Here is a 26,969-nt window from a genome sequence, read left to right as displayed (position 1 = left end):
TCAAGATAATTAAGTTGCTAAAACCTTTTTGCACTGCAGGTGTTGTATGAATTATTATTAATTTTTATGATTGCATCATTGTTTTTTTCACTTTCCTGCGAGAGAGAGGGAGAGAGAGAGAGAGTGAGAGAGAGAGAGAGAGAGAGAGAGAGAGAGAGAGAGAGAGAGAGAGAGAGAAAGAGAGGGATGGAGTGAGAGAGAGAGAGAGAGGGAGGGATAGAGAGAGAGGGGGGGGGAAGAACAGACGAGCGGGAGAAAGAGATAGAGAGATGAGAGAAGAGGAGAGAGAGAGAGAGAGAGAAGAGAGAGAGAGAAATGAGAGAGAGAGAGAAGGGGGAGAAAGGAGAGAGAGAGAAATGAGAGAGAGAGAGTGGGGATGACGTAGCTATATCGAGAGTGTAAGTAATAGCGAGAGTGGGAGGGAGATTGGACGCTAGCTAAGACGATATCTCTAGATAGATAGAGCGATAGAGGGATCGCTCTTTCTCTCTCTCTTACACTCTCTCTCTCTCTCTCTCTCTCTCTCTCTCTCTCTCTCTCTCTCTCTCTCTCTCTCTCTCTCTCCCTCCCCAAAAAACTTTTAACATCCAACATTTAAACATAACCCGAACCACTTTTGTACAGACAATATGGCAGATCAATCCCACGATTCAACCCTTCATGACATTGATTCTAAATGCCTCAGTGGCTCTGATTGACAGCTGAGAAATAGAAGCCGTCCTTCCCACCCTGTGGATTAGACTCCCAGTTCGACTCCTGGTCATCCGTCGTCAGGATTAAACCTCACAATCCCTCAAAAGTAAAAGCGAAGCCTTAGACTTCTCACTACGTGACTGGGAAGCAGTATTTCACCGAGTTGATGTATAACTCGGAAGGTAATGACCGTCGACTTAAACGACTCCTTGTCATTACAAATGAATCCTGGAACTGCCGTTGCTTCAGCTCCAGTCATTTTGCTTTGCTATAATGTGCCTTTTCCAGACTTTTCCTCATTTAAAGTTTATTGAGCCTGTTACACTCTGCACCATTTTATTCTTTTCTTCCTTTTTTTTTTCTTTAGAACATGAAGTAATAATATCTCAACTTTAGTGCTTTAATAGAATTTTTTTGCGTTTGCAGTCCAGCAGCCGAAATGCATTCTGCCTTCATTTGAATCCCCTTGTCTCGTGCTTGTTTCAGTCGTTCAGCGCTGTTTTTCTCCTCATTTTCCGTTGACATCTTGATGTCCTTGTCACCTCATTGCAGCTTTAATCTGCCTCTCACTCTGAAACCACTTTAAGGCTCACGGTGGTGTCTAGTCGCGAGCCAGAAAATGATTTTAGCTCCAGTTGAGGAAGTGCATGCTCATGCTAGAAGTCTGTAAAAAATGCTCCTGATTAGTGATGTGTAGAACTGATAAAAAAAAAAAAATAAAATAAAAAATTCCCGACACCCACTGTTACTGAGAAAAGCCTCTCTATTGCGTTCACAGTCCTTAGCGGTGCAGTTTAAAGTGTTGATTATCTAACAGAAACCTCTAGAGATGATCTCATTCCATCTAACATGCTTCATGGACACACACTTTTAGCAAGGATAAAAACCTTGAAAAGAAGCTTCTCAAAAGAACACAATCTGTATAATATGTTTAACACGTTAATAGTCTAATATTCAAGATTATTTTAAATCTATAACAGAAAATACTCTAGAACTTTATAATTCTATTCAAGATTATTTAGCTTTCCCACAATGCATCTCTACCTATAAACATGGGGCTCATATCAATCAGCTCTCTAGTGCCCTAGCTAGTGACTCTTAGTATATTAGAGTTGGGGCACTATAAGAACTCTAGTTTCACTACACATTCAGATGCTGATGACATCCCAATGTCCTCATCAGTCACTGAAAAAAAAAAAAAAACGCAATCATCATATAAATGTATGTTCGTAATCACAGATGTTTCTATCATGGTACTTCAGTTTGGTAGGCTAGCTAGAACAATTGAAGGTCGCTGGACTCATATATATTTTATAAAGATAAAAATGAACGTCGTTAACGTTAGCTATCGTTTGAAAGCTACAACAATAAAAAAACAGCTATTTACGATTGACTTACGAAGTCGGCTGAGAGGCTTCAGAAAATATTCAATATTTAGTAAGGGAACACAGCCATGATCGATGCTCTTTTGTTGTTGGTATTGTTATTGTTATAGGAAGCTTTAGAACACTGGATTTATTGATTGAGAGAGAGAGAGAGAGATTAAAATGTCTGACCCCCTGATCAGTGCCCTGACTGCTGAACTAGGGAGCTGATTAAGACGGATCCACAGACACCTTGGACAACACACACGCACACGCACACACACACACACACACCCACACACACACACACACACACACGGTCATGTTAACAGTCACTTGATTACTGATAGCACAAACCTAGACTCCTCCACACTCTCACTATACAACAGTATTTATTCAGCTCAGACTTTTCACATGACAAACCAATCCTTCAAAATCAGTGTTTGGTGTTTCTGGTTTCGACCCCGGTTCAGTAGTCAGGGCACCGATCAGGGAGTCAAAATGGCCGACTCATTCGCAAAATCCATCCAGTCCACTGGAACTTTTTTGCTCTTTTTAGAATTATTTTTTTTTTTACTACTTTATTATTAATAATACTAAAATAATTATTAATAAAAATTATAATAATTAATAAATAATAATAGTAATGATAATAATAATTAATAAGTAAATACAAATAAATAAATAAATAAATAAATAAATAAATAATAAGAATGTTTAATAATAAATATTTTTTTCTATTCAAGTGACATATTTGAATGACTCATTTATACAAATATCAATAATCTTGCTCTAAATTGCTCCCACTTTGTGGCATGTAATCAGACGGCATAAAAGCTAATGAAAGACATACAGTAATGTGACAAAAGAAAGTCCTCAGTGCCTAGTACTGTATAGAAGCTGAATTAAAGGTGAGGAGTTTTGAGACTCCACTGGCAGTCTTTTGTGTTAAAAGATCCATTGCGTCTGAAGGAAGACCGAAAAGTTTTTGGAACGTTTTATTTTGTCTGAATTGGCCTTGAGGCAAAATCCATTTTTATTTAAAGCTCCGCTGAAGACGAGCTGCAGTCTTTGAAAGCCTTTAAGGAGCCTAACGTTTTTTCAAAACCCTCTTCAGTGAGTCTTTAATGTGAATGCTGTTATTTTCATGACAGGGAAAGTGAGTATTCATATCATTATTTGTTATTCTGCCTGCTTTTTTTTTTTTTTAACCTCTTGTGCCGCTTGTGTTTGGTAAACGTTATAGATTTGTGAAGATAGCCGCAGTGGCTCGATGTGATATCCCTGCTGTCTTTGTGCAGGTTTGGGCCAGCAGCTTCCTGCCTAATGAACCGGCGCTGGCTGAACGCTGTCAGAGGGAATATAAACAGCTTCACGGAGAGCCCATGCTGTTGCAGTACGCTCACATGGAAGCGCAGGCTCAGGTAACACAACACGGAAAGACATGCAAATTAATACATTAATCTGATCACACATTTGCTCCGAGTCACTGGGTTCTAGATGAATCCTAGAGAGATATGAAGAGGTCATAATATGCAGGGCTGTGTGAAAGTACGTAGTGAAATGATGACAGGGTGGATAATAGCGTTCAGTCACCTGCTGTCCTGAGGAAATTGTATTGTACGTCATTGTTCGTAGCAGATATTGGACACTTATTGGACATTTGTAATCAGTTTAATCATACAAATTGTTTAATCGCCACAAGCCTGATGTAAAATGTCTGTTGGCGTTCAGCGTGAGATGTTTGTTTTTCCCTCTCCTACCTACCTTACATCGAATTTTACTGGTTGAAGATAAACCCCTTCAGATTTTAGATGCGTATGAGCAAGCACTTCAGGACGTCTAAGAGAGTAGAGAGAGGCATGATGTCTACATTTACTTTGAAGATAGAAACATTTGTTTGAAAAAAAAATGTCTCCTTTCACAATATTTAAAAGCCAATGTTGACATTTGAAATCACCAAAACAAACACGCCCCCTAACCCAAATGGGTGTCACCCCTGTTTTGATAGCTCCGCCCACACATACATACGCAATCCAGGCAACTATTATGGCGGAACCTGTTGGGGCAGCTGGCCGAGGGGATATTTTTATCAATAAATGTACACAATGAGTAATACTATGGTAATACAAATGTGTTTTTGCAGTACTGTGTGTTGTACCATGAAAGGTTTAGCTCCGTTTCGCGCGGAAGACAGCGTTCAACACCTAGAACCCAAGACAGAGGTAATGGCAGGTATCTGCCATGTCAGTGTTTCAGTCGCTTTCTGCTAATGTCAGACACGCGCACTGAACACTCTCTCCACCGCATATTGACAAGACACGCCCCTTTCTGCTAATATCAGACACACGCACTGAACACTTTCTCCACCACATATTGACCAGACACGCCCCTTTCTGCTCATGTCAGACACACGCACTGAACACTCTCTCCACCGCATATTGACAAGACACGCCCCTTTCTGCTAATGTCAGACACGCGCACTGAACACTCTCTCCACCGCATATTGACAAGACACGCCCCTTTCTGCTAATGTCAGACACGCGCACTGAACACTCTGTCCACCGCATATTGACAAGACACGCCCCTTTCTGCTAATGTCAGACACGCGCACTGAACACTCTGTCCACCGCATATTGACAAGACACGCCCCTTTCTGCTCATGTCAGACACATGCACTGAACACACTCTCCACCACATATTGACCAGACACGCCCCTTTCTGCTAATGTCAGATATGCACACTGAACACACTCTCCACCGCATATTGACAAGACACGCCCCTTTTTGCTAATGTCAGACACGTGCACTGAACACTCTCTCCACCGCATATTGACAAGACACGCCCCTTTCTGCTAATGTCAGACACGCGCACTGAACACTCTGTCCACTGCATATTGACAAGACACGCCCCTTTTTGCTAATGTCAGACACGTGCACTGAACACTCTCTCCACCACATATTGACCAGACACGCCCCTTTCTGCTAATGTCAGACACGCGCACTGAACACTCTGTCCACCACATATTGACCAGACACGCCCCTTTCTGCTAATGTCAGACACACGCACTGAACACTCTCTCCACCACATATTGACAAGACACGCCCCTTTCTGCTAATGTCAGACATGCGCACTGAACACTCTCTCCACCGCATATTGACAAGACACGCCCCTTTCTGCTAATGTCAGACACGCGCACTGAACACTCTGTCCACCGCATATTGACAAGACACACCCCTTTCTGCTAATGTCATACAAGAGCACTGAACACACTCTCCACCGCATATTGACAAGACACGCCCCTTTCTGCTAATGTCAGACACGCGCACTGAACACTCGCTCCACCCCATATTGACAAGACATACCCCTTTCTGCTAATGTCAGACACGCGCACTGAACACACTCTCCACCGCATATTGACAAGACACGCCCCTTTCTGCTAATGTCAGACACGCGCACTGAACACTCGCTCCACCGCATATTGACAAGACACGCCCCTTTCTGCTATTTGGCTACGCGTTTATTTTGTTTGTCGGCCCGACTCAGTTTTCTGATGCACTTCTCAAACATCGTGCACCCCACCTTTAAGCACCACTGTGGAGTGACACAGTGGAAAAGAAATACAAAGCTGAACATGGACACCTTTCTGTATAAAGCAGTCCGGTCCTGAATATATCACGACTATAGACACTGCTCTAATAATTAACTAACAACATTTATGTGTTTTATACTCAGCCCGATCTCCTTTTAGTCTGTACTGTGTGGTTCCTGTGGCTTAATATGCCAGTCGTAGGCCTTCAGTCATCATCTTGGGGTTATAATGGAAATGTAGGAAGTGTAGGAAATTGTGGCGAAAACTCATCCGGTGCCGTAATGACATACTGGATTTGAACAGAGATGAACCATTTCTAACTGGACTAAATCTGAATAATGCATTGTTATGTTGTGTATATTTAGAATTACTCAGAGATTTCTTTCAGTGCCAATAATTCTAATTTATTTTCATTAAAGGATGAAATAACTCATTTAAGTGTTCAGTGACGTTAGTTCTGCGTTAGTGAAGATGGAGAGCTTCCGAGAGCTGCCACGGACAACACGTCCCATCACCGCACACAGTCACCTGACACAACACTTATGGACTCCAGTTCCATGGAGCTGAGACGTAATCGCTCAGTCTGGTTATACCTGATGCTCCTGAGACGTTCTGGTTGCTTCTCCTGAGTTTTGTCCTGCTACAGTACACTGGTTTGCACTTTTCACCAGCTGAACTTTTACCTGTCGATGGATGACGTCTTACGATTTCTGACTTGCTACTTTGTGCTAGTTTCAAAATAAATTTGCTGCGGTTATTGCTATGGCAACCAGTAATAGAAACGCCTACTAGAGACTTAATATAACGTTACAACCAGAGTGTTAATATAAAATAAAACTTTCGCCTTGTAGCTAGAACTCCTGTTATTGGAAGTATCGTGAATCAACACCTTCTGACCAATCAGATTGGAGGATTCGACAGCGCCGTCTTCTAATTCTGAACATATCTTTCAGCTCCAGTGTCTGATATACAGTATTCTGATTGCTCTAGCAGCTCCTTACATGAGTTGTTGAGACCCAGATTTATACCTTCAGCCATCATCTGTCATTTTTCTTTCTCCCGTCTCACGTTCTTCACTGCATTCTACAAGGGATCAGGAGACGTTAGCACGTACAGCTGAGCACGTACTCTGGTGCTCTCACCCGGTGCTCCATTATAATAACACACTTGTGTTTGTGCCGAGGGTCTGCAGGAGGAACAGAGGAGCCAGATGATTTTGCATCTCTCTCTCTCTCTCTCTCTCTCTCTCTCTCTCTCTCTCTCTCTCTCTCTCTCTCTCTCTCTCTTATTGCTTACAGCATGGGAATAAAAAAAAAAAACTCACTGATTAGCATAATGGTGGAGAAATTACTCTCAGCTCAGTTAAATTGCTCGGAAAAGTTGGGGTGGAGGATACGTACTTCATCTGGATGCAAAAAGGCAGGTTGGATTATGAAGTGTGTCGCTACATAATGTCTGTAGAAAGACATACAAATTAGAGGCTTGTGTGCTGTTTGTGGAATGAGAATATTACACAGCAGCAGGACATGTTGTGGCTACGGATGAGTCTGTGTGGGTAATAGTTTTCCCCAGTGTGCGGTTTTTCACTTGGCTGAAATTACTGGTGTGTTATTATCAGTGCCATGGAAGGAATAACAGCCCAAGGCGGAGTATTTACATGTAATCATATAGTCTAAATCATGTTACTTTGCTAATAACACAACAATTTACCAGTGAGTTAATAATAAACTTATTATTAAACTTAAATAAATTTATTATTGACTGACACATTTTTTTTCTTTTATCATTCCAGTTATAGATTTATATCAAATCCCTTTGTTTTTTTTATTTTTTTTTTTATTTTTTTATTTTATTATTATCGACTGTAACCAAACACTGATACTGGACGTGTTACATAACTGTCTACTAACAGAAAGTTTACTATATCAACCATTATATGTTTTCATTTGTCTATGTTTTATAAACTGGCTTTTATTTTCACCGGATTTAAAAAAAAAACAACTTCTGGACAAGATAAAAATAAGGCCTTATGACCTCGTGACCTTGTGGGATGATGTTTACTGTCTCAATACTTGTAACCCTAGTTGTGTTAATTAAATACTGTAGATAGAGATAATGGATAAATAGTGTGAGTTACTGTGTTTGTCGTAAAAATAACAGAATTCTATTATAAAGTTTGGCATTATTTTGCTATTTTAACCACATGATATAATTATTCTAAATAATTTACTTACCCTTTACCTCTTTGTACGGAAGTCCTATTATTATATATTTTCTTTATTTCTTCTTTTCTCGTGATAAAGACTTAATTTCATCATGATCTCCACAGCAAAAGTATATAAAAAAATATATATATTGGATTGGTTTTGTTGTGCATTTATTAAATAAGATCGTTTGTGTTCATTTATTGTTCTGTAATGTAAGAGCTTGTGCTTTTAGCGTTGTTACCGCTAAGTATCTAAAAGCCGGGACCTTGAAATATACGCGCGGCTAGTCTAACTGCAGCTGGATTGACTGCGGTACGATCTCTATATTGTTCTCTATATCGACGATAAAGATGCAGACATCACAGCCTCCTTTTTGTGGAAGTTGTCAATCACATGAGTCCCTGATTAAAGTAAAAGTGCACGCGATCATCCATGATGCTGCTTTACTGTGCTTTTACTTCCTCTAGAACGTTTTCTTATGTCAAGATCATGAAAAATTGATCACGACAAAACAAGACGAGAAGAAAGAAAAAAATGTAATAATGCATGGCATTTTAAGACTGCCGTACTTTTGCCTTTATAACTGTCTCTAATGTGTTGCGTGTTCACTGAGCAACTTATTTGGCCTTAAACAAAGTGCACGCACTGGAGACTCCTGACTTCTAGAACTGTTCCACAAACTTTATCATATCAAGAACTGCACACACTTTTGTAATCTGTCCATGTACTGCGTCCTTCATACGAGTTATGAGTTGTCCCCATTTAATGTCCTTTCTACACTCAGATCCAGTCTGACAATTACGTATCGATTAGGAGGTCGTCGTCCCCAAAGACCACATGGAGTTGGCATCTTCTTTTTGAATGTCTGAAATCTTCATGAAACCGAATCTAACTAAAGCCGGTACGTCTCTAGGCGCCTCAGGATGGTTAGAAACAGAAAAGCAAGTGGAGAGGAATTTAATAGCACTGATGTACTGTATAAGTGAAAAATCTATAAATAAATAACCTACTCATCAAGCACATCTGATATTACTCACATTAAAAATAATGGAGCTTTCCGGAACGTATCAGAGGACCGAGTGCATTATATCACGCTGTTGTGTAATATCATGGTGATGAGGCCAATACTGTGCAAATAATTAACTAACAACATGCCGGCTTGTTTAACTCAATTTGCATTGCTCTAGATCGCTCGTCTGTAATTTTAGCTTCCCTTGCATAAATATTGAGCTTTCGTTGCAACTTTTACGCTTCGTCGATCGTTTACATTGTTTACGCTGTCGGTCAAGCATCATTCCTTCTCTTTAAGTCATTTCCATCATTTCTGGTTCTTTGATTCTGGATTGTGCTGCAACGGTGCTGCCTGTGAAAAGTGCTCTGAATTTCCTTTAAGAACTCGAAAATTCAGGTCGTAGTAAAAGTGTTAAGAATTACTCGAAGCAATCTGAGATCCAATATTATACTGTAGTTCTATAGTTTTAAATGAGTGTGTGTGGTGTAAAGTAAAATGACCGGACTCATTTCGTTCTACTGACTGTTAATATTAAATATTGACTCAGCTCTGAGATGTAGCGTGCATTTTAATAATATGCTGTCCAGAACAGGACGGATGTGTTTAATTTTACTTTTATGTTTGGCTCTGGTTTTGGAGGAGAGGTTTGATTTGGTGCCAGAGGGATTGCGAAAAATGGAGGTAACTCATCTTGTACGCCCCTCAATGGCTTCCATCCTGACCCAGGAGTTCCCATTATTACAGAGTTGCTATGGCTGACTTGGGCTCCATTTAATCTCTCATGTGTGGGCAAGCAGGGGGTCAAGAAAAATCTGCTGACCAGCTGGAAGTGGCACACGGCCCCGGTGTTGATTCACTGCTCCTTTATTTCTGTGTCTGGAATAATGGGGTAGTGTGTGTGTGTGTGTGTGTGTGTGTGTGTATACATATATATATATATATATATATATATATATATATATATATATATATATATATTTTTCACAGAAGTGAGTACACCCTTCACATTTTTGTAAATATTTTATTATATCTTTTCATGTGACAAGACTAAAGAAATAACACTTTGCTACAAGGTAAAGCAGTGAGTGTACAGCTTGTATAACAGTGTCAATTTATGGTGCAGGAGCGCAAGGTCTCTAATGTCCACCAGCCCCTTGATGTCATCATGGAGAAGTGGAAGGGGACTTCCAACTGGTGACGTTGCAACTGGTGACGCTCTGGTGAACTCCATGCCCAAGAGGGTTAAGGCAGTGCTGGGAAATAATGGTGGCCATACAAAATATTGACACTTGGGGTCCAATTTTGACATTTTCACCTAGTGTACTCACTTTTGTGGCCAGCGGTTTAGACATTAATGGCTGTGTGCTGAGTTATTTTGAGGAGACATCAAATTTACACTGTTATACGAGCTGTACACTCACTAATTTACCTTGTAGCAAAGTGTTATTTCTTCAGTGTTGTCACATGAAAAGGTATAATAAAATATTTACAAAAATGTGAGGGGTGTACTCACTTCTGTGAGATACTGTATGTACAATATATATATATATATATATATATATATATATATATATATATATATATATATATATATATATATTATATGTACATTTACATTTCCAGCATTTAGCAGATGCCCTTACCCAGAGTGACTTACATTATTTCATATTTATACAACTGAGCAATTGAGGGTTAAGGGCCAGGGGCCCAACAGTGGCATCTTAGTGGACCTGGGATTTGAACTCACAACCTTCTGATTGGTAGCCCAAGACCTTAACTACTAGGATACCACATGCCCCATATATACACACGCAGACACACACACGGACACAAATATTGGTCCTAATATTAAAACTACAGTGCCACCTGTGAAGGGATGTGGGATATTTTATCAAGAACGTCACTTAAGGAACCCGATATAAGGATCTGATAGACCAGATTGTGATACTCTGACCCAGTCGTCTAGCCATCTTCAAACAGACTTGTGGTGTGTTCCTGTTATGCAGTGATTAGAACTGACCAAAAGTAGAACAAAAAAGGACCCCTGGTGAATCAGTGATAGTGACAGAGACGCACAAGGCTCATTATGGCTTATGGGGAATGAAGGCTTACCTGTCTGGTCCGATTCCCACAGATCGGACTCATCATGAGTCTCACAATGACTCATCATACTTTTTAGAAATCTTATTATACTGTAGCTTAGTTTAATGTTGTATAAGGTCTAGAAAACAAGTGTATCGATGATGGCGCAGGATCCATATCGCGGTACAAAGATGTTTAATATAGAAGGCAAAGTACGTCAGGCAAACATGCAGTAGGTCAGAACAAGCCGAGAAATCAGTCCGCATAGCAAATCCAAAACAGTGAACATACACAAAGGCAAAACAATGGCGAATATGCAAGGCTTGGCACTCAGTGAAGTAACTGATGACGCTTTGCACCAAGAAGCCATAAGCCCGTGACCCTGAAAGGCTCAGAACTCAGGCGAGGGTTGTCTCCTCTGGACAGGATGGGAAATTGCAGGTGAGTTCGTGACATCAGGTTTCTGTTATCACGTATTTACCTCTAACTGTTACGGCGCCGATGCTAAAGAATCCCTAGCAAAGAATCTCAAAGAAAAAACATGAGCACATTAACTAATATAAAATCTGTTTATTGGAGTGTTCATTACGTCAGAGTTACTACAGGAAAAACCTGAGAATAAACTCTGTGCATTCATTTAAAGCTTTTTTTGCTTGACTTGTGTATATTTATGATTTTTAGGATCTAATAGGAGATGTCATTAGAAAGCCTATTTGATCAGATTTGTTATTTACACATTTACATCTCAAATTTCACAAGCTATGACAGCCTGAATAGTCAAAATAAAGACTATGGAGGATCGATCCAAAAACATGATGCATTCCTCAAAAAGGTTTTGGACGGTTTTCACGTAGGCCCTTCTGCTAATCTCACCATGTGATGGATGCTGTCCATTCTCACAGGGTGAGTGTGGCTCATTTCCCCGCTTCCTCACTAGTGGCTATTTCACACTCTCATCTAGAAACGGTCTTTTTCCTCGTCCACAATCTGTCCTGCTTTGGCCCGCGTGTGCGCTTTTACACGCCGAGATTATTGGCATGTCATCGCTGACCATCTGCGTACCTGCAGAGAGAATTTGGATCTCCTCTACTTCTGACCTCTGGAAAAAATGTTCTCCTGGGTTGATTTATAGTTGGTTACAAATCTTTTTTTTTTTTTGGTAGATGTTGGATACATGAATGTTGTTTACTTTTAAAGTCGAGCTTGAACTTGATCTCACCGGAAAGAAAAGTTTGTTCTTTCTGACAGGAGAAGCAGGGTGACACTAGCGATATTTGGCTAATAGACAACCCTGAAATGAGAAGAAGAGTCCCCACTCCCCTCCCCTCCCCTCAGGCAAATCCTGGATTGTTTGTTTTCCTTGCCACATCTCCGTTGTGAACGGACGGTCAGCTCCCAAACCGTTTTTGACAGGGCATGGGGAGTGGTGAAGGCTGAAAGGCATGGTCCTGCTGTGCCTCACTGCAGCCCTGAGCCTCCTTCACATGGGAAACTCAGAGATCTGTCATTCCTCTTGAAAGAGAAGTGGCCGAAAAACACAGGACGGCTCCGGTTTCATTCCGTATTCATCCTCTCTCATTTTTTTCCCCCGTAGCATTTTTCCATTTCTGATAATAAACTAAATGAAGCACTGCCTCAGGTTTTTGAAAATGGTCCAGGTGAAATGTCCATCCATGGGCAAATAATTACCAGATGTCTCAATTGGGGTGGAAAAAAGCCTCATGAATGTTGTATAGATTCTCAGCCACTTATGCACACTGTGTTCACGTCTCTTTCATCAAGACCATCTGCCTGTGTATATATATATGAAACCTCAGCTTAAAAATGGAGTGCAATAATCTACCGCACGTTATGAGACGTCTATTTCGTCTGTCATCTTGTATAGTATATAAAGAACAAACAGGTTCGCGTCAGACGAACCTGCCCCGGGGGGTAGGATGATGTGTGTAGTGTGTGACAGGACCTCGTTGTTACCTCCTTGTTGCAGTATCTGTAGAGCATCTCGGGTTCTAGTGCCTTATTCAGGGGAACAGCAGCATAGCCAGGTTAGTATCTGTGGCCCTCAGGATTGAAGCCAATATTCCTGCAGTTGAATATAGAGCATAGCTCACCTCTCATTAGAAAGGAAATATTCCTGGCTTGTGCCAAGTATTCGCCAGGTTTAAAAAAAAAATTAATGGATTTGCTGACCTTGTACCGGTTACAGCTCATATGGCAGCATCCTCCAGACTTTATTCAAATTCAGATGCTAATTACAAAATGCTAATGAAATGTGCACTGCAATCAAATTTGCTGTGTGTGTGTGTGTGTGTGTGTGTGTGTGTGTGTGTGTGTGTGTGTGTGTGTGTGTATGTGTGTGTGATTTAAATTCAACCACAAAACATATATTTACAATTGCATTTTCATGAGCAGCAACATAGAACAGTTGGCATTAAATTAAAATGCAAAGCAAAGTCCACGGCCAAAAATAAAACACGTGCGCGATCCTGTCTTCGTTTTCACTGGCGATGAAGGACGTCTGTCAGTCTACCGGTGGGATTTCTTTAGGAGTTTTGTAGGAAATGATGAAATATCTCTATAACTATTGCGTGTCGTAAGTATTGTCTCGTACACAACATTTTCAGCACAATATAATATATAATATAAAGAAGTTCCAGGTTGACACTCATATAGCAGTCAGTATAAAGTATCCATATTCTCCACTTTCCCCTTCGTATATAGGTTTCTATTAAAAAAGTTTCAAAACTTCTCACCTCTTGAGTGACCGTGGTCCAGTATAATATGTATAATATGCTGTGTTGACATGATTCCTAGCAGAAGCTGTCACACACACAGCTATAAAAAGCACCTTATTGAAAGACAAGCGCATGAAGAACATTTTTGGTAGAAGTATATTGGGATGGATTCTTGGTTTGCCTTTTGGGAGCAAGTATTCACATGCGAATATCCCAGCAGTCTGTGTGGAGTAACGCGGAGGCTGGTTGGCTGAGGGTGAGTCACCGAAAGGACGGCTGTAATGACTGCTGCAGGGGTGACTCTGCAGGTTAATGAGCATTTTAATGCCACTGATAGAAGACATCACCCTCTACTTTAATCTGACGAGATGAGGCAGTTCTTCCTTTCATTATCCTTCACGAAGGGAGCTTTGTAGGAATTTGTAACGTTTTCACCTTCGGTGTTTCTGTGAAGACGCGTACAGTAGGCATGTTAGTGCTTGTGATTCAAGATGAAACCGAGAAAAGACTTTTATTGCTCAGCTAAGTAATGGAAACAATTCCATTAATTAAGGAAATATCCTTGTAGGATCTTTATTGTGGAGATTTTGACACACTCGTCTTTATTGTGTTTGGAGTACGGCCGCGAGTGACAGCTTAATGTGAAGCATCTCCATCTGCGCGAGTTAAAGGCTGAGTGGGACGAGGAAGGAGGAAACGCTCTTTCGCTGAGTGATTGAGATGAGTTCAAGGTCAAAAGCACTATTTAAGGATCTGCCAAATCTGTGCCTCTACAGTGAGCCTCTTTTAGCCATGACTTGACATGATAACAGAATCGTTTTTATTTTATTAACCGCGTCCGAAATAACTATAGAAAATGAGTACAATTGCTGTGGGAGGTTAGGGGATTAAAGGATTAAGGTTAATGGTGAAGGTTGATTTTTTTTTTTTCATACACAACAGTAATATTACCAAGTTAGTAAAGCAACCTTGTATTTTTATTCTAACTTACACTTCATGGCCAAGCTTATATGTGCACCTGTGTATTGAATAAACCTTTCCATAACCAAGGGCTTTAATATTTAATTGTTCCCCCTTTTGCTGAAATAATAGCCTTCACTCTTCTGGGAAGGTTTTCCACAAGATTTTGAAGCATGGATGTGGAGTTTGACCCATTCACCCTCGAGAGGTCACGCACCTATATTAGGCGAGGAGGCTTGGTGCACTGTCATTTCAGTTCATCCTGAAGGTGTTCAGATTACTGAGGTCAGGGTTCTGAACCCTGTGTCCTCCAGCCTTGGTGTAAACCATATAATTACAGATTTCACTTTGTGCACAGCAGCATTGTCATGCTTGAAATCTACAAATACAGATACGTACATCATATTGATATGAGAGTCAAGAGTGTACATACTTTTGGCCATATAGTGTATTTTACACAAATGGTAGCAAAATACTAATAAAATAAGTTAAGTCAGGACCACTTTGAGGATGAGGATTTATAAGATGATATGTATACAGTTAGTGTACGCGGTGTGGTTCTGTTCTAGGGAAAAATCCACGCGCCCTTCCATGCGCATGCGTGCACAGAGCGGGGAGAGCAGCAACTAGAAAATAAAATAGACGCCTTGTATAACAGCAGAACCATTAATCATGCATAGTATTAAATACGCTCGCTTACATGTTTTTAAAAATAAATAAATAGAGAGAGAGAAGAAAAAACAAATACATGATGAAGAATTATAGCATAAACTGGTACAACGGGTTTCGGCTAGGTGGAGTCGGGGTTGGAGGAGGGAGTTTAAATCGCAGCAGCAGCGATGCGCTAGAAAGGCGGCTCAACGAGTGGGAATTTAAAGGGTCGAATAATATGGATGACGGATTGGTGCGCGTCATGAACAGCTGATTATCGGCTGATACATGCTTGACGACGTGGCCTGCCTGAACTAAAGCAATGCTTGATAATTACAAAGTAGTTTTTTTTATATTTCAGGTTTTACATGAATTCATTTGGCTTGAGTGAGGAACATCTCAGTGCTCAGTGCTCGCTGAATTGAAACAACATTTTTGGGTGGTTTTTGCATTTGTGTGTTCACCGATCTCATCCTGGGACTTTTTTGGAATATGGTGGTTTGAGGTTCAGTTCAGCCAAACTGTTATAGGGGCTGCATAGGACCATCTTAACCACTGAGTTACCGCTTAGACGCTGCCACAGAAATAAATCAATAATTAACCTGGTGGTAAATGAATTTTTACTGTCACCGGTAGCCGTTCCTGCATTAACTCATTTTAACCGTCACCAAGCGCAGGTTTTACCTGTAATATCACTCGTTCCTTTTGCTGTGTGTGTGTGTGTGTGTGTGTTTGCAATACATAACAAGAGTGCATTTGATTGAATCTGGCAATGGGGGCTTCACTGCCAGAAAAAAAAAACCCATTTAATGTGGAATAGATGAGCTGTGCTGCCACATGATGGTTAATGATCTATTTTAAGGTGCGCAATCAATTTGTGAAGGACTTTAAAGTCATTAAAGGGAATTTAAACATAATTTAAATTAACGCCTTTCTCCCTCACTGGCCTACATTTTTAGCGCGTCTCTTATGGAGTCTTCTAGATGGCATCTGAAAGTATTCATTACATTTCTGTCTTGCTTTCTAATGAGTCATTTATTACCAGCTGCTTCTATCTTTCATGTGCAAAAGAACGGCGTAAAATGATGTAAAAAAAAAAAAAAAAAGTCTGGCTCTATTTACTCTTGTTTCTTTGCACAATTATGATATTACAGAGCTTTATACCGACGTGTCAGACCTGTAAGCATTGCGCCGAGCCAGGCTGACGCTTTTAAGGCCTGTACAGATTGGTCATGATTCATTAGCGAGATGCCGTCGAGTTTGCCATGTGTTTTATAAAGATGTCTGTAGAATATTAACTTTGTGAGGTAATAGATCACGGCGGGAGTTTGCCACCACAAGCTTGTTAACATAGCTAGTTTATTTCCCTCTTTGTAAGAGATTCTTCTTCCCGTAGACGTACACAAGGTGTTGTGATAATTACAACGCACTGTTTTATGGCGATTACAGCATGGTGTTCGTGAGGAGAGGAACAGGTGCATAAAATAACAGCCTTGTACGGCTGAGTATTAAACAAGTCTATTCTGGTGCAGCAGATCTGAAAAAATAAACCCAGAGACTTATTGGAATTCAGACCCAGGCATTTATATAGAGTGAATGCTTGACACAAGTGTTGATAAAGTACCAAAGCCTGTCCTTTTCACAATAATTTCAGGAAAAAAATTCACTTCCATAATATGACCTTGAGAAGGAAATGTATGGAGCGTTATTACTTCATAACCCTGATCTAGACGTTATGATTGCTGGCACCACTTGAACTGTCTGGCTTGGGATATCAGACGAACTGGCAATCGGAAATATTCTCCTAAACAGGGCCGTGGTGGCTCGAGCGGTTAAGGCTCTGGGTTGTTGATCGGAATTTCACTGTGATGTCGTGTATCTGTGACAAATAAAAGCTTCTATTCTAATATTCATTTTACCTGTTTAGACTCCTATGAAGTCTTATTGAACTTGAGAATTATTGGCACCCTTTATAAAATGCCGAAAACTAGATTAAAAAACTTTATGATTATTAAAGATTATGATTAGTGTAAGGTTTTCATGCCTTCAGGATGTTTAACAAGCTTGGGATTTCTGGACCGCTCCTTCCACCTTTAGCTGCATTCTGGACCTCTCCTTCCACCTTTAGCTGGATTCTGGACCTCTCCTTCCATCTTTAACTGGATTCTGGACCTCTCCTTCCATCTTTAACTGGATTCTGGACCTCTCCTTCCACCTTTAGCAGGATTCTGGACCTCTCCTTCCATCTCTAACTGGATTCTGGACCTCTCCTTCCATCTTTAACTGGATTCTGGACCACTTCTTCCATCTTTAGAGGGATTCCTAGACCGCTCCTCTAGGCAGAATATCTCATGAGGGCCGAGACATAACCTCTTGGGAGAGGCAAACAGATTTTGGGCTAAAATGTCCCTGCAGAATTCACAATGCTATCAGTCTGAATGGACCACCAGCTGCAAAACATCCCCAAAGCACTAACCCTTGGCATAAAGGGATTGATTTAAAATTTTGTCTTGCTCATCAAATGTGTGTTAGCCAAGTGGGTACGGTGATTGGAAGGTTGTGAGTTCAAAACCAGGGTCCACCAAGCTGCCACTGCTGGGCTCCTTAGGAAGACCCTCAACTGCTCAGTTGTATAAAATAAGATAAAAAGATGTAAGTTACTGCCAAATGGCAGAAATGTAAATGTTTTTATCATCATTAGTTGCCACATGTTTTGTTGAGAGTAAATCAGTTGAAGTGGAAAATGTGTTGATGTATTTTTATAGAATAGAAAGCTTTATTACTTTGCATATCCCAACTTTGGATGTTAGGGTCAGAGTGCCATATTACAGCACCCCTGGAGTAAGGAGGGAGGGTTAAGGGCCTTGCTCAAGGGCCCAACAGTGGCAGAATGGTAGTGCAGGGGCTTGAACCCCGATCCTCCAAGGAACAACTCAGAACATTATCTGCTATTTTGTACAGTAACAGATGTACGTTCTATTTAAAGGATGTCAATCATTCTGACACCGACTGTCTGTCTATTGCGCCTGGTCAATTTGGAGGAAATTTTGTATTTGTATTCATGTCAGTTCTTTTCACCGAACTGTGTGATGAATTCTTCATCATTTATATGTCCTTTTGAATGAAAGTGCAGTGGTAAATGAATCCATGCAAATATGAATGTAGAAGTAAATCTGCATTCATAGTCACAGCGAAAATCCTATTAAAGAACAAACAGCCACTCTTAAACCCAGTGCTCGGAAACCTTATTACCCGAGCCGTAAGACGTTTGGAATGTTAAAAAGTGTGCACGTGACTCACAACACTTTTCAAAGCATTTCAATATGTGGATGATGACATGTCTTTGATTAGAGCCTTGTTTTAATTTCATCACTAATGCACTGCATTAAGAGCCTATGGCAATGTCGAGCAACGCTTCGGCTTTAAGCTCTCGGTGATCTGTACGAAAAATAAACAAACAACAACACATTTAAATACAGCGCTTGTCAAAAAAAATCTGTCATCCATGTGCTGAAAAGTTTATCTCCTCAGCTTCTGTAAATGAGACACCTAATAGTGGGGATGAAAATCCTGTGAGAAGTTACAGCCAGCATCTGCGCCTGGCGTGGGAATAAAGCGGCTCTTTTTATAGCGGCGTGATGAGTTAATCATATGCTCTCACATGTCCACTCCAGCGCTTCTCATGGCTCTGTGTGAAAAGGGCACCTGGGACGTGTCTTTTAATGATAATGACAGCATCGCCTCATCTTTCTGTTTATTTTTGCTTCTTTTACTTTTTCTATTTTTTTGCCTCACATGCCAGCTTATTGAGGCTAGAAGAAAAAGGAAGGGATGAGACTGTATAATTTCTCATCGGAGGTGGAAGTAGGCTGAGACGATCTAAACGAACTGTAATGCGGATAAGAGGCCTCGGTAGCGTTCTTGCCAGCTGGACTAATCGAAGATGACCGTGAGTCAGAGTTACGAGGACGACGGCTCGGAGAAGCTGGACGTCGAAGAGAGGAGGAGATTTGCTTTTCCACCCTCACTGTGTTGCTGTGTGCAGCGTCTCCGCGTGACTTACAAAAAGGCTCTGATTGCACAAAATCCCAGGGAACTTTGGTATGTGTGTGTGCGTGTGTGTGTGTGTGTGTGTGTGTGTGGAAGGAATGAGTACAGCATTGGAGTATAGTGGTTGTTTTTATGGTGTACAATATCCAAAGCTCATCTCAAGCCAATTCTTCTTTGGCATGTGTTCAGACGTGCGTTTGTCTGTCACAATGCTTCATTTGCTTTACTTTGGCCAATGAGCAACAGCTAAGGATGGACATTGGTGCGATTTAGATACACCGGTTGATTTATTTATTTATTTATTTATTGGCATAAAAATCATGACGAATATGTTGTTTGTTTATTTTAAGTTACAACCATAGTAATGTGTCTGGAAATCTTTTATTTCTATTTGTGTTCAAAAAAGATATGAAGTTAGTAAGCATAAGACATTCATTTAGACCATAATGTGTATTATTTGATCATGTGGACATAAACTCCTTTTTTCTTACATTGGTCTTTCTCTTAAGTTGTGTACTGTATTGGGGGGAAGTCGTGGCCTAATGGTTAGAGAGTCTGACTCCTATCCCTAAGGTTGTGGGTTCGAGTAGTGCGCAATACCACGACTGAGGAGCCCTATTCAACTGCTCCCCGGGTGCCGCAGCATAAATGGCTGCCGACTGCTCCGTGTGTGTGTTCACTGCTGTGTGTGTGTGTTCACTGCTGTGTGTGTGCACTTTGGATGGGTTAAATGCAGAGCAAATTCTGAGTATGGGTCACCCTACTGAACTGTATTTCACGTCACGTAATGAAGAAATAATAAATGACGTATATTACAGTGGAAGTGAGTTTGATGGTGTTGAATCCCCGTCAGTTTTTTTTTATTTATTTATTATTTTGTGTCACAAAAAATCCTAGAAGCCACATTTCCTTCCATTCAAAGCCCTTTTGAAAGAGCTATAATCCAAATGCATTACATACAGCTCCTGAGAATGGGAGATGATTTCGTTTCAGACATTTACCAGTGAAAAAGATGATTCCTGCTTGGTCTTGCTCCACTTTTAAAATATAGTTGTTGTTTTTTTTTGTGTTCTGTATGATAGTTTTGTCATTGGAATTACATCCAAACATGTTTTCTTTATCTTCCGCTGCCATCAGTGTGTGTTATCTTCTCCTCTTCCTCGTGGACTGTTTTTTTTTCCGCGGATGTAATTTGAAATTCGAAAGTTATGTCAATATTTCCTTTTTTAAAGCAGATTTGCAGGTATATTAAAATAATTAAATAATTTTCAGCAAGCCGGAGGCAATGGTGGCAAAAAAAAAATGCTTGAGATGAGATAAGGAAGGAACCTCGAGAGAAACCAGATTCAAAAGGGAACCCTCACCATGCTCACCTGGGAGACACCAGATAGTGTGATTATAATTGATTTTTTTTCCTATAAGGGAATACATGATATAATCAAGTGTTAGAATCTAAGGGCCTTTTTTACACCTGGTCACTTCATGTGTTGTCTCTGATCCGATACCTATCTGATTTGTTAAAACTGTTCTATTTACATTAGGCCACATAAATGCGTCACGGCGAATCGGATATCGATCCGATCTTTTTACTCCCGCCCAAAATGCAAATATATTGTACCTTATTTCCGGGGTAATTGAAATGGAACACGCTTTGGTGTATGCGGTTGTTACAAAAAACAGCATTTACTGTTTGCTGCATTTTCGCTGGTGGCAGCAGTGCGTTTTAAGACCCAACGAGACACCTGGGTGAAAGATCGGAGCCAGCGCTGGTGGGAAAACATATTTGTTTCTGGCGCGATGCACGACTCGCGAGTCACCTGCGAGTGACGTACTTCCGTTTGGGAGGAGTACAGCGCTGACGTATGTGGCTTGAACAACCACATGCATTTACACCTGTTCAGTTTTATCTGAAATGCGTCCCAGACCTCCTCCTGAAGTGGTTTGTGCGATCGGATTTATATCCGTCTCGAAACCGTTTCGGAGGGCATTTAGACCTGGTCTTTTTACCATCGGATATCTATCTGATCACAGAAAATGTATGAACGTATGAAGACGTATGAAACGTATGAAGTGACCAGCTGTAAAAAGCCCCTTTTTACACCTGGTCACTTCATGTGTTGTCTCTGATCCGATAGCTACTGTATCTGATTTGTTAAAACTGTTCAATTTTCATTAAGCCACATAAATGCGTTTCGGCGAATCGGATATCAGTCTGATCTTTCTACTCCCTTCCAAAATGCAAATATATTTAACCTTATTTCCGGGGCAATTGAAATGGAACACACTTTGGTGTGTGCAGTTTTTAGAATGCAAACAAAAAGAAGACGAAAAACTTGTTACGATGGTTATGCTACAAAAAAAAACAGCATTTACTGTTTGCTGCGTTTTCGCTGGCAGCAGCAGTGCATTTTAAGACCCAACGAGACGCCTGGGTGAAAGGTCACCAGCGAGTGACGTACTTCCGTTTGGGAGGGGACAACCACATGCTTGAACAACCACATGCATTTACACGTGTCCGTTTCATATGAAATGCGTCCCAGACCGCCTCCTGAAGTGGTTTGAGCGATCGGATTTATATCCGTCTCAACCGTTTCGGGGGGCTTTTAGACCTGGTCTTTTTACCATCGGATAGTTATCTGATCACAGAAAACGTATGCAGTGACCAGCTGTAAAAAGCCCCTAAACCGATGACTACTAATTGACGACTTCTACTGTCAGAGTTTATTCTGATACACTGTCTAAGCAGTATAGAAGGGTCTATACTGTAGTTTTTGAGCTCTGAATAAAGATGTGCTCAGTTTTGGATTGTAGATAGTTTCAAGTCCAGGTAAATATTCATATAATATATCGTGTATTCAGAGATGGCTTACACAACTGCTTAAGCAGTCAAGTTTCTGGATGCATCATTCACATGCAAATTACCTGCACGTTGTTCAAACCTCTGTAGTTGTTCACATTTTTAATTTTTTTATATGAGTAAAAAAACCTTTTTTTTTCCAGCATCGTCCAGACTGCCAGCATAAAACATAAGCTCTTGCATTTAAGCTTTAAAGAAATTGCCAGTTTTCTGAACGGGTCTTAAGTCCGTCTTATGTTAAGGCTGAGGTCTGAATACTGACTGACTTTACTATGCCTACAGTATTCATGCACCTGCCCTAAACACGGCTGTGTGGGAGATATTTTGAATGGCAGAAGACACTTTCTTGCATAACGTTAAGCCTCGCTTGGTCATTTGACCTGAACGTGATCAAGCTGCCCTGGAGATGGAAAGATGGGACGTTTCAGCTGTTTCTGCACTTCTGAGCAAAACTGACTGCTAATATTAAAAACCAGAAGTGTTTAGAAGCTGCCAAGGAATGTAAAGTTTGATTGGTTTTAGACAGTCACACACCGCCAGCAGTATTGTCCGTGTGAGAAAAGCTGCTAAATAAATCCATTCTCTCATTGTTTCACGGTTATTGAATGGCCATCTGCCAGTTTCTGACAGAGAGATGCAAACAAAAATCACACTGCTTTCTCTATATTTGTTTATTTCTTCTGGTTTTAATCAGCACAGCCCATGTGTTCATTAGCGGGAAACGTGTCGACGTGTATGCGTACGAGTGTATTGCACTACGGACTTGGTTTTGGGGCAAAACCTCAACATCAACACCAAGAAGCAACCGAAAGCCACAAAGCTGTTTACTGGGGAATATTTGCCAAGTTTGGGTGAATACTCTTTTCATGTTAACCAGGTGTTGTTCTCGCATTCGCATGGAAATCAGATCCTGCAGGATTTTTCACACACCAAGCTCGAATGCACCTCTGGAAACTTATACGGAGGTGTACATCAGAACTTGACATGACCTAGTAACGAGCTTTATATCTCCAGCATTTGGCAGATGCCCTTTATCCAGAGCGACTTACATTTAATCTCATTTTATACAACTGAGCTATTGAGGTTTAAGGGCCTTGCTAAGTGAATTCGAACTCATAACTTTCTGATCAGTGGTCCGACGTCTTAACCACTAAGCTACCACATCCCCCTAGCTCAGGGGTCGGCAACCCGCGGCTCCGGAGCCGCGAGTGGCTCTTTCATCTCTCTGCTGCGTCTCCCTGTATATTTGGAAAATAAATATTTAATTGAAATTTATTTTAGTTAGTTAGTTTTTAAAAAATGTAATTCTAAATTCTAAGATTATGATGTTCTTGTACAGTAACATTAAAATAAACCGTTTTAATTTGTTTGTCGGCCAAAATATGCGTCATAAATGCCGACTTGCGAAATCCGACACATTTATGGTTTGCTGCAACCGGCAAGTTAATATTTTGATGTCCTGAATACGAAGAGGACTCAGTTAGACATTGAGCATTTTATTTGAAAGTAACCTTCAACTCGGCGTCTTTTTTGTTAAGGTTACTTTAAACTGTTCAAAATATTTTTGTTTGCCTGCAGAAATAAAATTTTGTTTACTCGGTAGCAGTTCATTGATTTCATAAATACAAGACACTACAGTTTTTTCTACACTTTCCATAAAGTTAAAAAACGACATACTATATGCAGTGTTGTCTTCATTTTAGATGTCAAATGGGTTTTGTGGCTCCTTGTGTTTTTTTTTTCTATGGGAAACGGGTCCAAATGGCTCTTTGCGTGTTCAAGGCTGCCGACCCCTGCCCTAGCTATTGGTAGGAGAAGATCACTGCCGAGATATTTCATGCTGTATTTCCTTTTTTCTCACTCGACCCGGTGTTACGTTCCGAATTCGAGGTTTGAGGACCACATCTTTACTTCCAGAGACAGAATTCTTTGCTCAAACATCTACTCTACGCTTTCCTTCTTCTCCAAGTTACATTCAGCTCCTTGTTAGGGAACGAAATGATTTCTGCTGTGGGGGCTGTAACACATTTCGCAGTAGTTTTCTAGACTGAATGTATTTGGTGAAAGTTTTCAGCCATGTCATTTATCATCATTTTTATTCCTATTGACCAGGTCTTTTAGTCATATTGCTCATTTCGGTTCCATTTGCTACAAGGCTGCATGAAACTAGGTTCTATTCTCTTCTTCCCCCCCCTGACCAGCCTCTCCTCTGAGACCACTCGTCCACTCAGAGCACCTTTTTAATGTTGGTACTTTCCCCCACTTGTTGAGGATAATGTCTGTTGCGAATGTCTTATATCTCCATTTTGCGAGACAATCGATGCGGCTCCTAACCGACCGTTTTCCTGCCAACTCTTGTCAGACAGAAAGAAAATGCCTGCTGTCTCTCTCAATGAGGTAGAATTAAGACCTTTACTTACCTGACCTCTAATGCTCTCGCTGAGAGAACTGAACGTGTTTTAAAATGCACTTCTCTCTCCTTTTGTGACTGTTTAGAGGCTGCAGGTTCCTGCGAAGCGTTATGTATGATAGATAACGACGTTTTAAAAAGTACTCGCTCTTTTTTTCTTGACAGCCGCAGGAGGCTGTTTTGCATTTAAGCATACTTCCTTCGTTCTCTCAGATTCCTTATTTTTACAGTTTGATGTTTTTCCCCCCCTTCAGCTTTCAGGACTGTAATTGTAGTAGCTTCATGGATGTTTCATGGAGTCTGAGCACAGCAAGATGATTTTTATGGCGGGAGTCAGAGATATCGAGTAAAGAGACATCACGCTGGAAAGTCAGCTGCTGTGAAACAAATGCCCGTGGCATTGCAGATCACAGCTGGTCCTTGAAGTATGCGATGTGTCATGTATTATGGAACTCAACCAGCAAGCTATGGATGGTTGAGGACCGAGAACTCAGACGGCGATGTTCATGTTGATTGGGACTCCGGATCATGAGATAGAACATGTGGTCAGATAGCGTAAGGTTTGGTAAAGTGAATAATTGAACAGTTTTTTTTTTTTAAATGCTGGTTGTTGTTTTGCTTTGCGGTTTACATTGATGTATTGATTTTACTCCATTTCTTACGGGACCTTGTTATGTTCTTTATTTTCCTCATGCATAGTACTGTACATATCCTAGTCGTTATCTCTTAATCTCTAATATTTTCTTTAAAACAACAGAGAGTTTATGTATAATGAATAAAACATTATGCTTTCACGGGAACGTAATGACGGACAGATGTGAAGCGTCTATCGTTCCTATTTTTGCTATAGCACCGAAGATGGTGATGTTTTTAACAGCAGCATGTAACAACAGTCTGAAGTATTTTTTTTTAATCCTCTTTATATAACAGCAATTTGCCAATAGTAACACATTATAGTCCTTAAAGTGCAACTCAGTGCATTTTGTGCATCTTTTTAAAGGTCAGTATAATTTTGTGGAACGTCCATTAACCAAGGCCCATGTTGTGACTTTATTTACATTTACAGGATCTAGCGATCGCCCTTTCCAGAGTGACTTACATTTTATTTCAGTTTGTACAACTGATCAATTGAGGGTTAAGGGCTTTGCTGAGGGGCCCGGTATTGGCGTCTTATGCCCCTTTTCCACTGAGGCAGTTCGAGTGCTGGTTCGGAGCCAGAGCTTAATTTAGAACCAGTTATTTCTTTTTCGACCGCCAAAGCACCGGCTCTGAACCAGGAAAAGTGGTTCTTAAGTAGCACCAAAACGTTGCTGGTCTAGACTTAAGAACCGCTTGTGTCAGGAGCTGGGGGCGGGGCTAATGTTAGCACATTGATAATGTAAATTAAGTATACTAATGTTTAACACTTTTACTTTACCGCAATATGATCAGTTATCAGCACACATGATAGTAGGTAGCTACATGCTAAGGCTGCCTTTTTTCTGTGTTAATAATAAAATAACGTTATGTACTTTATCGATTACAATCTCCGTTTATACAGATTACACGGAGCTACACGTACACGTGGGATTCGCCGCGTTTGGATGCCAATGTAGGTTCACAAAGCCATCAGCATTAACAGTAAAGCAACATCCGCCATTGTTGGTGTTGTGTTTGTGTTTGCTGCTGCTGCGCTAACGTTGCTGGGACACATGACATGTATACAGTGACATCACACTCGGCGCTGTGATGGCTCTCTAGCCGGTGGAAAGGCAAACCGGTTCTTAGAGGATCGTCAGTGGAACCGAATTTGAACCAGCACCAGCACTATCTCTGAACCAGCACCCGGTTCTTTTTGGTGGAAAAGGGGTATTAGTGGACCTGGGATTCGAACTAATGACCTTCCGATCAATACTCCAACACCTTTACCACTGAGCTACCACTTCCACTTTATCCCTTTTGAAGGCATCTTTGACACTGGAAACTCCTTACATAAATTCTAAATCTTTAGCTAAATATCTCTATACAGAAAATACGAACAGTTCTACACACAGCGGTGGATGTGGAGCATTTGCCCTATAAGACTTTGTGAATCAGCTGCAATGGAAACGATAGTATTTTAAAAGATTTGAAAATTTTGAACAGCAAATTCGTTACAGAAAATAAGTCACTGCCTTCTGAACAATTCACCAGTGATGTGGCATGAAAACAATATGACTGTGTGTGTACTGTATGTGTGTGTATGTGTGCGTGTGTATGTTCACACATACACACACACACACACACACATACACACACATAAACATACACACACAAACATACAGACACACACACGCAAAACACACACACACGCACACACAAACATACACACACAAAC

General features: G+C 40.7%; 1 protein-coding gene across 2 annotated transcripts in view; it reads left to right on the top strand.

Annotated features, from left to right (window-relative positions):
• galt (galactose-1-phosphate uridylyltransferase) overlaps positions 1 to 26,969 on the top strand; it is a 105,360-nt gene that overhangs the window by 26,702 nt on the left and 51,689 nt on the right. For both annotated transcript variants that reach the window (XM_027141014.2, XM_027141013.2), the window contains exon 7: positions 3,359 to 3,481. In XM_027141014.2, coding sequence (XP_026996815.1) covers positions 3,359 to 3,481 — 123 coding nt within the window. The remainder of the gene's footprint in view (positions 1 to 3,358; positions 3,482 to 26,969) is intronic.

This window comes from Tachysurus fulvidraco, chromosome 20 (assembly GCF_022655615.1).
Source record: "Tachysurus fulvidraco isolate hzauxx_2018 chromosome 20, HZAU_PFXX_2.0, whole genome shotgun sequence".
Lineage (NCBI taxonomy): Eukaryota > Metazoa > Chordata > Actinopteri > Siluriformes > Bagridae > Tachysurus > Tachysurus fulvidraco.
Note: the sequence above shows the minus strand (reverse complement) of the source record. Positions and strands in the feature narration are given on the sequence as shown.